The following is a 14,239-nucleotide window of genomic DNA, read 5'->3' as shown; positions in this document are numbered from 1 at the left end:
CCATAATAGAAAGTCTACATATAGTTTTTTTGGGGGGGGAGAAGTTATTTTGCATTTTATTATTTACTTGTTAAAAATAATCCCCCCACTCTTTCTCATTCTTCAAAAAGGAGGACCACTGCGTGCCAGAGAGAGATTTCCCATCTGAAATGGACATGGCAATGGGCTATCATAGAGATCAGCAAGCTGCAGTCCATGGGCCAAATCTGACATGTGGCCTGTTCTGTGAATAAAGTTTTATTGGAACACAGCCATTTCTCTTTGTCTGTGTATGGCCCACTTCCTGCCACAGCAGGAGAAGGGAGTATTTGCAACTTTCAGACTGTCTGGCTTGCAGAGCCTAAATTAAACCATCCAGCCCTTTACAGAAAAAGTTTGCTGACTCTTTCGCTATCAAATCCTGGAGGCAGACTCCTGGTTCCCCCTCAGCCTGTCCTTCTATTCCCAGTGACAACCCTGCACCCCTTTTGCCTCTTCCAGTTGACTGAAGGAAGGGACAGCTTAAGACAGCACATGGTATCAGGAGGCATGTTAACTACCAGCTTCAGAAGGAGAAAAGTCTTCGTGTTGGACCTCACTAAATAAGACCCTCTCACACTATAACTATGCTGCTTTAAAGCAAGGTTTGGTATTTTTTGCATGAGTATTTAAGGCAGGGCAAGGTTACACAGGTTGACACTGCCATTCGGATAGAAGAGACTATGTTAATATTTCATGTAAAGCCTTGGGGATGGGGTTGACTATAATGGAAAAGTATGACTAGGCAGAAGCCTGTTAAGTATTATCCCTTAAAGTTTCACTGAAAGTTTCTACTTATGGGCCTTCCAAAGAATCTACAGGGTAATACAATGTTCCTCTTGAATGCCCAGCACCTTTTTCATGTCCTCTGAGGCTACCGCTGGCATCTGAGGCATGGAAGAACATGATGTGAATGAAAATAAGACCAACATTTAATTGTTAAAACAATTAGATTCACCTTTGGTCATGGCTTAGGACTGCTCTCCTAATTTTGTTCTGGTATTCTGCATCAGTGGTCAGGATTGAGAAAACCAGTGTTCCTAAATAGTGTTAGATGGTGGGTCCCTGGCAGTATCTGTTGTTGGGGATGGACAGTATCACATCATCTTATAATGTGGCATGCCACATGGATGGCAGGACCAATGAAGGGGAAAGAAGGACCACTAGACTGATTTCAGGACCTCAAGCATCCCACCCATGGGGCTTTTGATTTGGGATAGTGGATTCGAAGAGTTGTTTTGACACCTTCTTGCCCTTAAAATTGTATCTGGGTGTTCAACTTGGGCAGGTTGGGTCACTGTGGTGATAGCACACAATGAAAATCTTGTTGAAATAAAAATATTGGGGACAGGAGGGAGACGTGGTTGGAGTAGGGCTGAGAAGGGTAAAAAAATGTCATGCCAAGGTTGGTAAGGGCTTCGTCATGTGAAGCCCATGATATTGCCTCTTTCCCTAATGTGTAAGACAGTGATCCAAATGCACTGAAGGGACTCCTGATTTAGGAGCCAAGAAAGAGGGAAGAGTTGCTGCCCCTGCTCCATGGTGGGAGCAATGACCCTCCACACCTGAGATGGCCACCGACTGTTGCCGCAGATCCTCCCTTCCTCCTCAACGTGTTCTCAGCAGGTGTGGTGGAAACACCCACACCAAGCTTTGCCTTCATCCTTGCTCACATCTACTCAGCGACTTTGTAGTCTATAAACATTACAAAAGACAGACAACTAGCTGACAAAGTACAATATTTCACTAAAAAAAACTAAAATGTGCTTTTCTGTTCTTTCTCAGAGCTCTATAGTGCAAAATAAGAGAAAATCACTCAAAAATAGCAAGAGTTCAGTATCAAAACCTTATACGAAGGTTTCAAACAACCGCCAACTCAAGAGGAGATGTGTCTATCCCTACTGAAGAGCCGTGTATGTAGGACGTCCTGGAGAAAGTCTGACTATCAGCCCTATTTACAAAATCTTTGTGTATGTGTCTGCTTACGCTGCTTTTTCCCCCTTTAAGAGGTTTAACTGTTTGGGATTTGTGGAAGCAACGATGCACACCAGGGACCCAAATCTGCAAACTGGATGGGCTCAACAACAGTGGGGGTGGGAGCGTGGGAGGAAGGGCGGAGAAAAGAACCAAGAACAGTGTGTGGAAGTAATTCAATTACACTGTGTGTCTTTTAAAGAAAACATTTTCCAACTGCATGACAGACATGAAGTAGCACTCAGTCAGCCTCCATGTTTTCTGAAAGTTTGGGGTTTGCTTTCGCCTTTTCCCATGAACCATTTTTGCATCTGCGGGAACAAGGAAACCTCTTTATTCCTTTGGTCCGCTTGTGACCCGTAGGACAACAGGAGCCTAAGTATGTCAAAGCCTTTAGGCTAAGGAAAAATGAAGAGGAGAGCTACACACTGTCTCAAATTCCTCTTGGCAGGCCGGGGTTGCAATGTGGACTTGATGGATTGCAGCTGTGGGGGAATTCAAAGGAAGCCAGGGCAAGTTGGTGGACAAACTGTCAAGGCTTTTTGTAAGAAAGATTTCAACAGCCTGATTCCTATTTCCCTGAATATCTTGGAGGAGACACTCTGTTCGTAGCCTCCCGGTGCGGCTCCTCTAAGTGAATGAGCTTCCTGCAGAGAAGAGACAGGTGTGACTTTCAGGATTGGAAAAAAACTCACCCGGGGCACAGAAGTGAGACCTCACTTAGATGGACAACAATTTTTAGTCAGTTATTTACTCGAAGCTACTTCATCTCGTTCTCAGAGACCTTTCTAAGTAGAGTCAAATGGTTCGTGGGGACAAAGAAGGGTTTTAGGAGGGGCAAGAGGACAGCAGACACGTTAAGGGGCATTTGGAAGAGCAAATGGTTATAACCACATGACCTTGAAGGAATTGATACGAGAGGAGGAGGGGAGTGGAAGTGGAGGTTGCTGTCCCTCCCCCACAGAGGGCCCCCAAGCCATCGCTTAGGTCTGACTGATGAGAAGGGGCTTCAGAATCCCTCAACCAGAAAAGAAGCAAGAATGGAAAGAATCAGGCCTTCCCCAAAGTACTTTAGAGACAAGGACCATCTTTTCTTGCCGTTCCTAAAGAGTTAGTCCATTTCCCTCTACAGAAATATATCTGCATAGACAGATATTTGGTTCGAGGAAGAGAAACACGGCGGCATATTGAAAGTGGAATATACAAGAAAAATTATGAACATTTTCCAGAAAATTATCTGCTTCAGTCCCTAGCCAAGGCTTTGCAAAAATAATCATGCAGGACCTCTGCTCTGTATTCTATAACACTCTCTGCCTAGCCCTTTTACAACAATTATACCTTGTTCTTGCCCCGATAGACTTGGAGCTCCTCTAAGGGCAAGAACAAGGTATAATTTATATTTGTGCAGCCAATGTCTAGTTCAACCCTTGGGGTCCTGGGCATTCAGTATGCACTTCATGATGAATAAGGAAAGGGAACAATCTATTTCTTTTGTTCTGATCCTGCTCCTGTTACCCTGCAATGGTCATGGAGCTAACAAAAGGTAGAAGTCAGGTTTAGTGCCATGTCTGTGATTACAAGAGGGAACAGAAACTGTTTGAAAAAAACAGTCCCGGATCCTTAAAATAAATCTCCCATATGCAGCTGAGACTGAACAGAAGAGGCTAAGTTATCCATAAACCCTTATCCAGAGAAGCGACAAATGTCTAATTCTCTAGGTGAATTCTCATAGAGACAACGGCAGTCTAACCTATACACCCAGCGAATGTTGCAGTGGGTGTGAAGTATTTTTTAGGGTAAGCATACATACTGTTGCTTATGTAAATAGGTTTGCTTGGTAGAAATTATATCAATTAAGTATCCCCCTTAGAATGTGAAATTGCACGGGTGCTTTCGGTTGTGCTATAAAGCGACCACATTCCATGAAATATTTTTGTAATCCACAGCTATCAAGGACCGAGGGTTACAGTGGAGGATTATGGTGGTCCAGCTCTCAGAGCATGCAGTCAGGAAACCTGACTACCGAAGCAGAAAACAGGGGTTAAGGAGGGGGCAGAGTGCTTTCAATGACGATTTGTTTTAGATTATAATTGCTCAAAGGTCAGAACACTCACGCAATTCAACAGTTGCACAAAACTACCTGGGTTTGGTACCACTGAGGAAAGACAGGCAGAGTTAGCACTTATTTCTAAGTGAAAATTGTGTTTTGCTTTGGAGGGAGCTGCTTGCTTGTTTCCATATACATCTAGTGAAAGTCAGTGTTCTCTGGGGTTACGAAACAATCCAACCCTGTAAAAATAATTCTGGTTTAGCCCTGAGACTTCACTTACAAGAGTGATGTGCTGATTGCACGGTCTTGGCATTGGTTTCTCGGCCTGTGATACGGAGCGCGTACGTATAGACAGTCTACATGTGTGGGGAGGCATGCTGGTGGATTCTGCAGTGTGGGAGGGGCAAGAAGAGAGCTTCACGGAATCTTCACCCTATAGAACTACCTACAAGCGTTTGTAAGTGGATGAGGAAAGCAAATACTCGGAGTCGGCCTTTGCTAGTTCTCCGTTTCTTCTGTCAGCGCTATGCCAGCAAAATATAGTCCTTGCTTCTCAGAGACTTGAATAATGAGGGGTTCCAGTTTTATTCCTCACACCTTCCTTTGCCTTTCCATTTCATTATTGGAGACGCTTCAGGCTAAACCTACTGTGCTTCGTGGTGACTTTTATTTGAGGGGAGAAAGGACTATGTCCCCGTAGTCCAAATCAGCAAGAGGCTGATTTATACAGCCTTTTTTATGGAAATCAACAATTCAAAAGTGAACATTGGAAACAGGGGTGGAAGGGGCAGGAGAAAATAATATTTAAAGATCTTTCCTCTTATTGATGATTTATTCATCTTATTAAAAATGCTAGAAGAAAAAAAAAACAACAAAAAACAAACAAACAAAAAAACAAAGATGCCAGCGTTGGAATCCTTTAAATACATTTACTAGCAAAATGATATCATGATGATGTGATTAAGAATCTGCAGATAGTTTTAAGAAGAGAATGTATATTTAGAACAACATCTTCAAGTTGATAAATATGATTACAAGCTGATCCTTGCCCACGTGCTCAGACCCTGAAAGGAAAGCCTGAAACGGATTTGAGATGAGACGGAGCTAATGAGTTCTTCATCGTGAGCCTGGCCATGCCAGGGGAGATAGACACACTAAGAAGAAAATGGAATGTCTGCTCACTGTTGAGGCTGGCAAACTGCAACGTGGTAATTGTTTCCCAAACCGAATCTGTCTCGTAAAGAGAATCAGCAAGGACTTTCCACATTTGTGGATCATTATATTGGTATTTTCAGCATACCGGAGACTTTATATTGTTTTCCCCTTCTCTTTTTCCCCAAGATGGCCCAGAGGCAGAGTGAGACCCATCGCCATAGTAAAATCATTAGGATTCTTACTACCACCTCGTGGATGAGCTAGGGATGCCTTCTTGAAGGAATAACTATGTTTCTTCGATGCTTTGTTTTCGGGAGGGACAGATACCCTGAAACTTCACATCACCTCATGTGAGAGTCTATGCCTGCAAAAAGATGTGTGTGGGGGCCTTTATATACATGGAATATAGATGACTTTAAAATGTGATTCACTGTAGAACCTAAGAGGGCCTCTCAAACTAAGCAGTGAAGGTTCAACAGGGAAACCATAATGCCCCAGTCAGCACGCCCTGAACCTCCCAGAGAATGTCTCTATGGACAGAGGTGGGTCATTGTGTCTGCTAGAAAACATGACACCTGCATTCATTCACTTTAGTCACTAGATCGTTGGTGAGTAGATAGAAGGGAAGAATCCTGCTTGATATTTCTCTTCTTTCGTGCAGTTTTGGTTTTTTTAAAATTTTTTGTTTTCATTTTTATTTTTAAAGCTCTTCATGGAACCAGGTACTATTTTAGACCTGTATTTGAATTTCTTTATGTTGCAGCAACTTATATATATATTTATATATATATATATATATATATATATATATATATCTTTGTATAATAATCCCAGAAATAACCTAGCTAACATTTCTTACAAAATTGGAAGAGGCATTTTTGAAGTTATAGAACATCTACTTCCTAGCAGCTTTTCTTTTTACCTCCTAGTTTCAAGATACGATTTTCCATGCTTCCCCTAGGTTTATGCTATTGTGTGCAGTTCTAAAGTGTCGGCCCCAGGAGAGAGTGGCATGAAAGGAGCAAAGGAATGGCTCACTACTATAAGGAATTTTATATTTGAAATACTCAGGGGAGAAGAGTCAAAGTGAAAAAGGGTGATGGGTTAGGGCAATGGGCGTCCTGTGGTAAGGAAAAGCAACACAAAACAAACCTCTCTTAATCCTTTGAAAGTGCCACTGAAGCAAACCAGGCTTTTAGCGTCTTCTTTCTCTACCCTGAGTTCCTTGGTAGGAATGAACTTGAGATGGGGGAGGATGTCAAGGGTGACTGTCATATGCCTAAGTCACAGAGCTCAGGTTCAACATAAGCCTGAGGTTTAATGCAAGACTGGACGGCTGCGAAACTAAAGAGTGCATCTTACTTAGAAACTGGAAGTATAGAACTAAATATGCACATGTACACCCATGTGTCTCTTCTTTGTCTAGAGTAAAGTCAGTCTGTTGAGTGGTCACTATCACCACCACAACTCTGTCGGAAAGGAAGGCAGTGGCCATAGCTGCCTGGTCTTCTGGGCTGGGTCAAGAGGATAGATGCTGTGGTTGATACAGGGGTGTGCCAAACATAATTGGCAAACAAATGAGAAAAGGAGGATGACCAAAATGAAAAGATAGGAGAAAGGAGAAAAAATTTAACAACAACCCAAAGAATATTAGGTGACCCTGCAGTTTCTCAGATGAAATATTCCCGCTTACACTCGCTCACTGTGTTTTGCAAGTCAATGTCATTTCTAAAGGAGCTGTCCAAATTTTCTGGGTATTCCTTCTCCTTCATCTGGTTAGTGCGGTGTGACTGCTTATGCTGGTAAAGGAAGCGGGTCATGATGCCGATGATAGAGAAGATGATGAATATCACCACTGCTATCACTCCTGTTGAGAAAGAGGAAAGAAAGAGAGAAGGAAATCATCATGGACCATCTACTCGGAAGAGATGATTCAGTCGAGGCAGGCAAGGCACTCAGTAGAACGAAACAAAACTAACCCAACAAGGAACAACAGATTCTTGCCCAGAAATGAAGACCAGCTGAAATGCCTTCAGTCTTCAGTTTCTAAGAAGCCAGAAAGAAAGCCATTCTAAATCAGAGAATGCCATCATATAAATATGGACTCATCCTGGCCAAGGATTTCTTAGTTATTTCTTCAAGACCTGATTTAGGCCTAAAGATGCAACAGAATCTTTTAATTAGCACATGTGCCATTTGTAATCGCTTGTAATTTCTTTGTCCCCTTGCAACAAAATATTTTAGAACTACTTCAGCACCCTAGAGAACCATCCCAAAGCATCACACACCTCAATACACCCTCTCCTGATGTAAATTCCTTTAGGGTGTATGTTTGCTTTGCTGAAAATGATTTGCTATGTAATGGGACGCTTCCCAAACATACAGGGCACTCCTCCACTGCTCCGTGCTCTGCTAGGCATGGGCCGGTGCAGAGATGGTATGTTCTGTTTTCCAGAGACGCCGAGTCAGCTGAAATGGCAGACCTCTTCCAGTTACGTCAGGTTCCCGCCTGCTCTCATTGCATGTGATTTTACTGCATCTACTCGGCAAGTTGCCCTCGCTGACTCGAAGGTCTCGTCCCTACCCTTTGCCAGGAAGCCTCTCGGGATGCAAAGAGCAAAGTCAGCAAAAAGAGGGTGAAAATGTAGAATCTGGTGACTTTTAAACGGGAGAATGCATCTATACATGAATGTAGGTTTTTCCAACATTCAAATATTTGAGAAGTATGTATGACATTCACATATAAGCTTATTCCCAAGAAAGTGTGTATTCTGCTGTTTTGTTTCTCTTTCTGAGTAGAATGGAGAGTGCAAAATGTGTTTATTTTAGAACATTAGTTTTGGACATCCTACGCCGTGATTTACATAAGCATGGATATTTGAGAGTTAAAAATATTGAGTGCACATCTTCTACCGATTTGTATCAGAGCTGGGGCCATCATTAAGATTGCTTACTTTAAAAAAATATATTCCTAAACCCTTAAACAGCATTTTCCCTGACTATTTTAGAATCAGGCAGAGTAAAGCCATGTAAGTTAACAAACCTATGAATAAACTGGGTGGCAGTGAGGGACTCCCAAGAACGGGCTGCAGCTTTATGAGATGAAATACAGAACTAGTTTCTACTTCTTTTACACAGACTGTTAGAGGGATTTTCCCAAGGGGCTAGGATGCCTTTCCTGCTCTTAGAGACTCACGGAAGCATATAACTGGGTGGGAAATGTCAGCAGTCACAGAAGTCTCTTCTCCACATGTCAAATGAAAAAGTGTTGGAAGAGAAACAGACAATACATTCTTCCTTGATGCCAAACAAAAATCAAATTGGACTCTCTTCCCTGAAGCAGAAATTCAGGTCAGACAGTTTAAGAACTTCCTTAAAGAGGAAAGGTCACAGTGTCCGTTCCTCACAGTCATATTGTAATGGGGCACCTCTGTGCTTCCACAGCCATTTATACATCCTCCCTCAAAACACTACTCGCTAGTCCCTTGTTTTCTGCTTACCAATCCCCTCTCGCACCAGGCTGTGAGTTCTTTGAGGGAAGCATCCACGTATCCCTATACTTAGCACAGGGCTTGACCCATAGCTGAGGCTCATTAAATAGAAGTTAAATGAATGGATAGTGCCGACTTTTAACAGAACTCCATCTGGTGTGGATCAGTTCATCTGGTCTGCCAGAAGGCAGCGATGGGGGCACCGGCTAGGGCTATGGCTCCTGGATGACAACGAATTTAGTCTCTCACAAGTGTCTAACATTAAACAAGGCTTGGGGATCGTTCTGTGTTGCAAGGCCAAGGTGGAAAGAAACAAGCCACCGGAGGAAGCAGCCAGGCTGAGGCAGGATAAAAAGGGGTGAGACCAACAGGCAGGAAGAAAATGGAAAGGCTGGGGAGGGTGGAGGGAGAGGGAAGCTCACAGCAGAGTAGACAAGATCTGTATCTGTAACCATATGTGCTGCTGGATTTGAAACTCCAGTCCTGTGGGCTTCACCCTGCTCATTAGATCCAACCCAAATCACTTACTGGAGAAAGCTGACAGGTCTGGGGCTTTCACCCATCTGTCTGCCCCAACATGGCTTCTTCCCATATGTTTTATTGGTGTGCTGTGTTTGTGCTTTAGGAAAACTGACAACTGCATGAGATGAACAGGGTGCACACTGCCTGTCACTAAGTAAATGTCCCAGCTGTTGACTCAGTAGTCGGCTGCCTGATGGATCGGGAGCAGGATGCATCCATGGGACTGTAGATGCTGGGGGAAGAGGGCGCCTTTGATCAAACAGCACCCATGACTATTCTTGAAAAGGCTCCCTCCCAGTCTCACAGATCATGCGGGGCTCTGGATGCTAGATGGCCATAATTAAGGAAGGAATCAAATAAATCTCTCCCAAGCACAGAATCATTTATGTCCTCTCTGCTTTCAGCAACAAGGAATGATTTACCTCCAATGACGGCTGAGTCACTTCGAACTGCATTGGTGAGCGGTTCCCGCTCATCTGTCTTCCCAAAGGGATCTGCAAGGAGTAAAACACATGGCACTTCATTCCTCACTCAGAGTCCTGTAAGGCAGTCAACAATACGGACTTGAGAAGACACATCTGTGGGTTAGACCAAGTGCCCTCAAACCGTTGAGAGCTCCCAAAAGCTTGCAGTTTTTTGGGTTTTTTTTAGGAACCCAAACATACACACAAAAAAGCATCCGAGGTACACAACTTCCACCCCATAGCTCCATGACTATTGGCTTTTATGTCAGCTGTAGGGGCTAAAACAGAAGATGGTGGAACCCACCCATATCTGCGTTTGCCTACAGTTTACCTCCCAGATTAACCTTGATGTCCCTCTCTGCTTTGCTGGACCATCGCTATTCATGACAATGGCCTCTTACTTCAAGCATGCATATTCTGTCTGCTTCAGAGATTTCTTTAGCTGCCTAAGGATTCTGGGCCTATTGACAGAAAAGGCAAGGGTGCTGGAGGATTAACACCCCCACGGAACCCTCACTGTCGGGGAGGGGGATTTCACTATATGTATGTTTACATATATAGTAAAAGAAAAACGAACATCAATCAAGTTTGAAGGCACGTAGATCTGGGTTTGAATCTTACTCTGCCACTTGTTGGCCTGGTGACATTGAGCTGGAAAGCAAGCAATTTTTAAAAATGTTATTTATTTTGAGAGAGAGAATGAATGAGTGGGGGAGGGGCTGAGAGAGGGAGATAGAGAATCCCAATCAGGTTCCATGCTGTCAGCACAGCCTGATGTGGGGTTCGATTTCACAAACTGTGAGGTCATGACCTGAGCTGAAAATAAGAGTTGGACATTCAACCGACTGAGCTACCCAGGCACCCCCAGAAAACATTTTTTAAATAACAAATCTGCAAATGTATTAAAAGGGGATAATGGTACCGATATGTATGCATATGGTGCATGTGACATTTTCAGACCTATAACAGCTGTCATCATTATCACTGCATCCTTAGGAAATACCTACAACATGAGTATTATTTTTCCCATTTCACAGATAAGGAGATTAGATCATAGTCATTTAGTAACTTGTTTGGAGTTCTAGAGTTCATCCATGGCAGACTCAGAATTCAAATCAAGGCTAGTCACCTATCACATTGTGCTTCTTTCTGTTATGCCTCACTGCTGCCAGGAAGACACCAAGCTTGGTGACGAGTGGGCAACAGCAAAACTCAACCCGCTTTCTTTGTTCATAATTAATAACTAATTTGGCAACTGATTACCACACTTGATTAAATTAAAACAAATCTCAGGGATGCTTTAAGTTCCCCACGATGATGGTGACTAAGGAAAGACAGAAGAGGTGTTTTAGGGAGTGGTAAAGTGAGAGAAGATATATGGGTGATACTGCTGTGGGACTTTCCTATTGTTAAGGAAGGCTGATTATATCACATGAATTATATTAGTTCAACAACAAATCTGCCTCTCTGACCCTAAACTCTTTAATCCTCAGAGTGGTGGGTGGTAGTCATTTAAACTGTAGTGTGTATATATATATATATATATATATATGTATATATACACACACACACACACACATAGTGTGTATATATACATATGTGTATATATACATATACATATGTGTATATATACATAGTGTGTGTGTGTGTGTGTGTGTGTATATACACACGTATATGCACAAATATGCATGTAGTTCTAACTACTCATCATATTAAAAGTGGGATTATATTCAATATATATAAAGTTCAACCATGAGAAATCAGTCATAATTCTTAACTACCTGTGATCATATAAAATAAGGACTTGAGTAATACTACCCTTTAACCTAGAAAATTCTTGAAGATATCAAAAGTAGTACTATCAGGGGGCGCCTGGGTGGCTCAGTCTGTTGAGTGCCCGACTTTGGCTCAGGTCGTGATCTCACGGTTCATGGGTTCAAGCCCCGCATTGGGCTCTGTGCTGACAGTTCAGAGTCTGGAGCCTGCTTCGTTTTCTGTCTCTCTGACCCTCCCCCACTTGTGCTCTGTCTCTCCATTTCTCTCTCTCTCTCTCTCTCTCTCTCTCTCTGTCAAAAATAAATAAATATTAAAAATATTTTTCATTCCTTTAAAAAAAAAGTAGCACTATCAAAGGAGGGCAGTTGCACTGTACCTGATGAAGAGTCCACTGTGGTCACTGCATTCACATCCACATCCACCACAGAGCCACAGCTGGATTCTGTCAGGGTCCCTTGGACAGTCACAGGTGCGATGGTGGCATGTCGCAGGGCTGCCTTCAGGGGTGCTACCTGGTTGTATTGGACTGAAGACAGGCATCCGACAAAACCCATGATGTTTGCTTTGGCGACTTCAGAATCCAATCCAAGATGCTCTGCAAGATGGGAAACAAGCTGGTGTGTGTGTGTGTGTGTGTGTGTGTGTGTGTGTGTTCTCTTTTTCAAACTATGCCTCATAACCTCTTTAAATAATGTCTAAAATTCCAGAAATTGCCTTGTAATTCTTTGTATTAAGGGAAACCATTCCAGGTCTTTCTTTGTCTCCTCTTCCCAAACCTTATCCCCATGATTATCATCAATATATCAACCACCTGTCATAGGAAACTGTTAGGGCTATCTTTGCTTTGAGATAACATTTCAAACTTCCAAAGTCTCATTTGTGTATTTTATGCACTGTGACAAAGACTTAATAAATCTGTTCTACACTCTAAATGTTTTATAAAATTTATTTCATTATCCCCATCACCATTAATCTATGGATGCCAGGGATTAGTTCAAGCACACTACAATGCTCATTACAACATCACACTCAAAAGTGTCACAAGGGAAAAAAAAATGAAAAGAGGTAGAGGGAATAGAAGTCAAAGTGGCACTTCCAGAAGTTTCTCACGTTCAGTGTTTTAAGCGGTCTGTATAAACTGACCAGATTCGAGATTTTCACCTGCTTAGTTCTGTTCATGGTACTGATTGGGGAGCACGGATTTTCTGACAGCAGTCTTCCAAAGTATCTTTGACTCTTTGTGAAAGGTGAAGAGGCAATCATTGATTCACAGCAAAATCAAATGCCTTATTCTCTTCAAGATTTGTAGTAAGATTACTCAGCCACTTTCTCTCTTCTAGCTAAGATCATTTAAACAAATTGCTATGATACAATTACATACAACTACAATACACATGAGCTGTTTCTTCTATTTAAGGTGCAATAGTTTATTCCTACCTAGATGATTCAAATCATTATTTTATTATGATACTCGGTTTATTTTCTGGAAGAGGGCAGGTGCTTCCCTCTGTACCCATTGGAGATTAAATTTATTTGAAATCCATGTATGGTCAAAGAGTGCCTCCATGTATCTCCAGGTGAGAATTTTTTGGGCAGCATGCAGAAAGAGATGTGATGAGAATATGGAAGAAAAAGAGAAATTAATATCCCTTAACAATACCTTTTCCAGTTTTGCCCTTATATTCTCCGCCTTTGACACCCATGTACACATCACCAGTCTATCGTCCCTCCCTTCTTACCAAAAAAAGGAAAGAAACCATGCATATTAATTTTATGTAGCCACTAAAACAAATTACCACAAACCTAGACAGTTGAAATTAAACAACCTAACATAACACCAATTTGTTGTCTTATAATTCTGTAAAAGTCTGACATGGATCTTGCCAGGCTAAAATCAAGGTGCCTGCAAGGCTGCAGTTCTTACAGAGGTCCTAGGGGGGTAATCTGTCATCTTTTCCTATCCCCTCTGAGATACCCAGTCCTTAGATTATTGTCCTTCCCCCATCTTCAAAGCCAGGTATGGTGCACGTCTTTCCTCCACAGCTACATCTGCTTCTAATTCGCTTCTGTTGCCTTCTTCTTTCACTTTAAGGACCCCTGTGATTGCAGTGGGCTCACCCAAATGCTCCAGAATAATCTCCCTGTTTTAAGCTAGGTGATTAGCAACATTAATTGCATTTGCAACCTTACTTCCTCTTTGCCACTTAACCTAACACATTCACAGGTTCTGAGGATTAGGGTTTGGATGTCTCCGTGGGCCATTCTTCCTACCCCTGCATGTCGGAGATTTCATGAGAATTGTCCAGGCAATGATAATGAAAATTCAATAGTGATGTGAAGTGACGCTTCTGTGAATGTAACAGAACATTGGGGCAGGGGAGGAAACTGCTGATTTCCAAAGATTCCAATAAATATCCTATAGATTCTAAAAAACATCCTATAGTAGCTGTATGTATTTGTTACTCATTAAGGGATCATACGTATGTTTATTTCTTAATAATACGGGCTTTAAAAGACTTTGTCTCAGAAGAGACTTTTTAAACATTGTTATTTAATAGTCTCCCAGGCCAAAAAGCTTTCTCTAATGAAGACCAGTTGCTCCTGCCCAAATGTCACTAGAATGCGATCTACGCAGCTATAATTCCAAATGCACTTTCACTACTGAGTGGAAGTTATCAAGGGGTTCAATTAGAGATCAGAACATTTAGCAAAAGAGGCAGAAGACAAGAGCAGAAAAGCATAAACTGGCATGAAGTTTCTGCCTTGTAGGATTTCAAAGCAGCTGAAAG

General features: G+C 42.2%; 1 protein-coding gene across 1 annotated transcript in view; it reads right to left on the bottom strand.

Moving 5' to 3' along the window:
- Positions 1 to 4,569: 4,569 nt before the first annotated feature.
- CNTNAP5 (contactin associated protein family member 5) overlaps positions 4,570 to 14,239 on the bottom strand; it is a 243,413-nt gene continuing 233,743 nt past the window's right edge. Inside the window, exons 10-12 of the mRNA XM_049615751.1 lie at positions 11,827 to 12,045; positions 9,633 to 9,704; positions 4,570 to 7,064 (exon numbers count right to left, since the gene is read on the bottom strand). Coding sequence (XP_049471708.1) covers positions 6,868 to 7,064; positions 9,633 to 9,704; positions 11,827 to 12,045 — 488 coding nt within the window. The 3' untranslated portion in view covers positions 4,570 to 6,867. The remainder of the gene's footprint in view (positions 7,065 to 9,632; positions 9,705 to 11,826; positions 12,046 to 14,239) is intronic.

This window comes from Panthera uncia (genome assembly GCF_023721935.1).
Source record: "Panthera uncia isolate 11264 chromosome C1 unlocalized genomic scaffold, Puncia_PCG_1.0 HiC_scaffold_3, whole genome shotgun sequence".
In the NCBI taxonomy this organism is placed as follows: Eukaryota; Metazoa; Chordata; class Mammalia; order Carnivora; family Felidae; genus Panthera; species Panthera uncia.
Note: the sequence above shows the minus strand (reverse complement) of the source record. Positions and strands in the feature narration are given on the sequence as shown.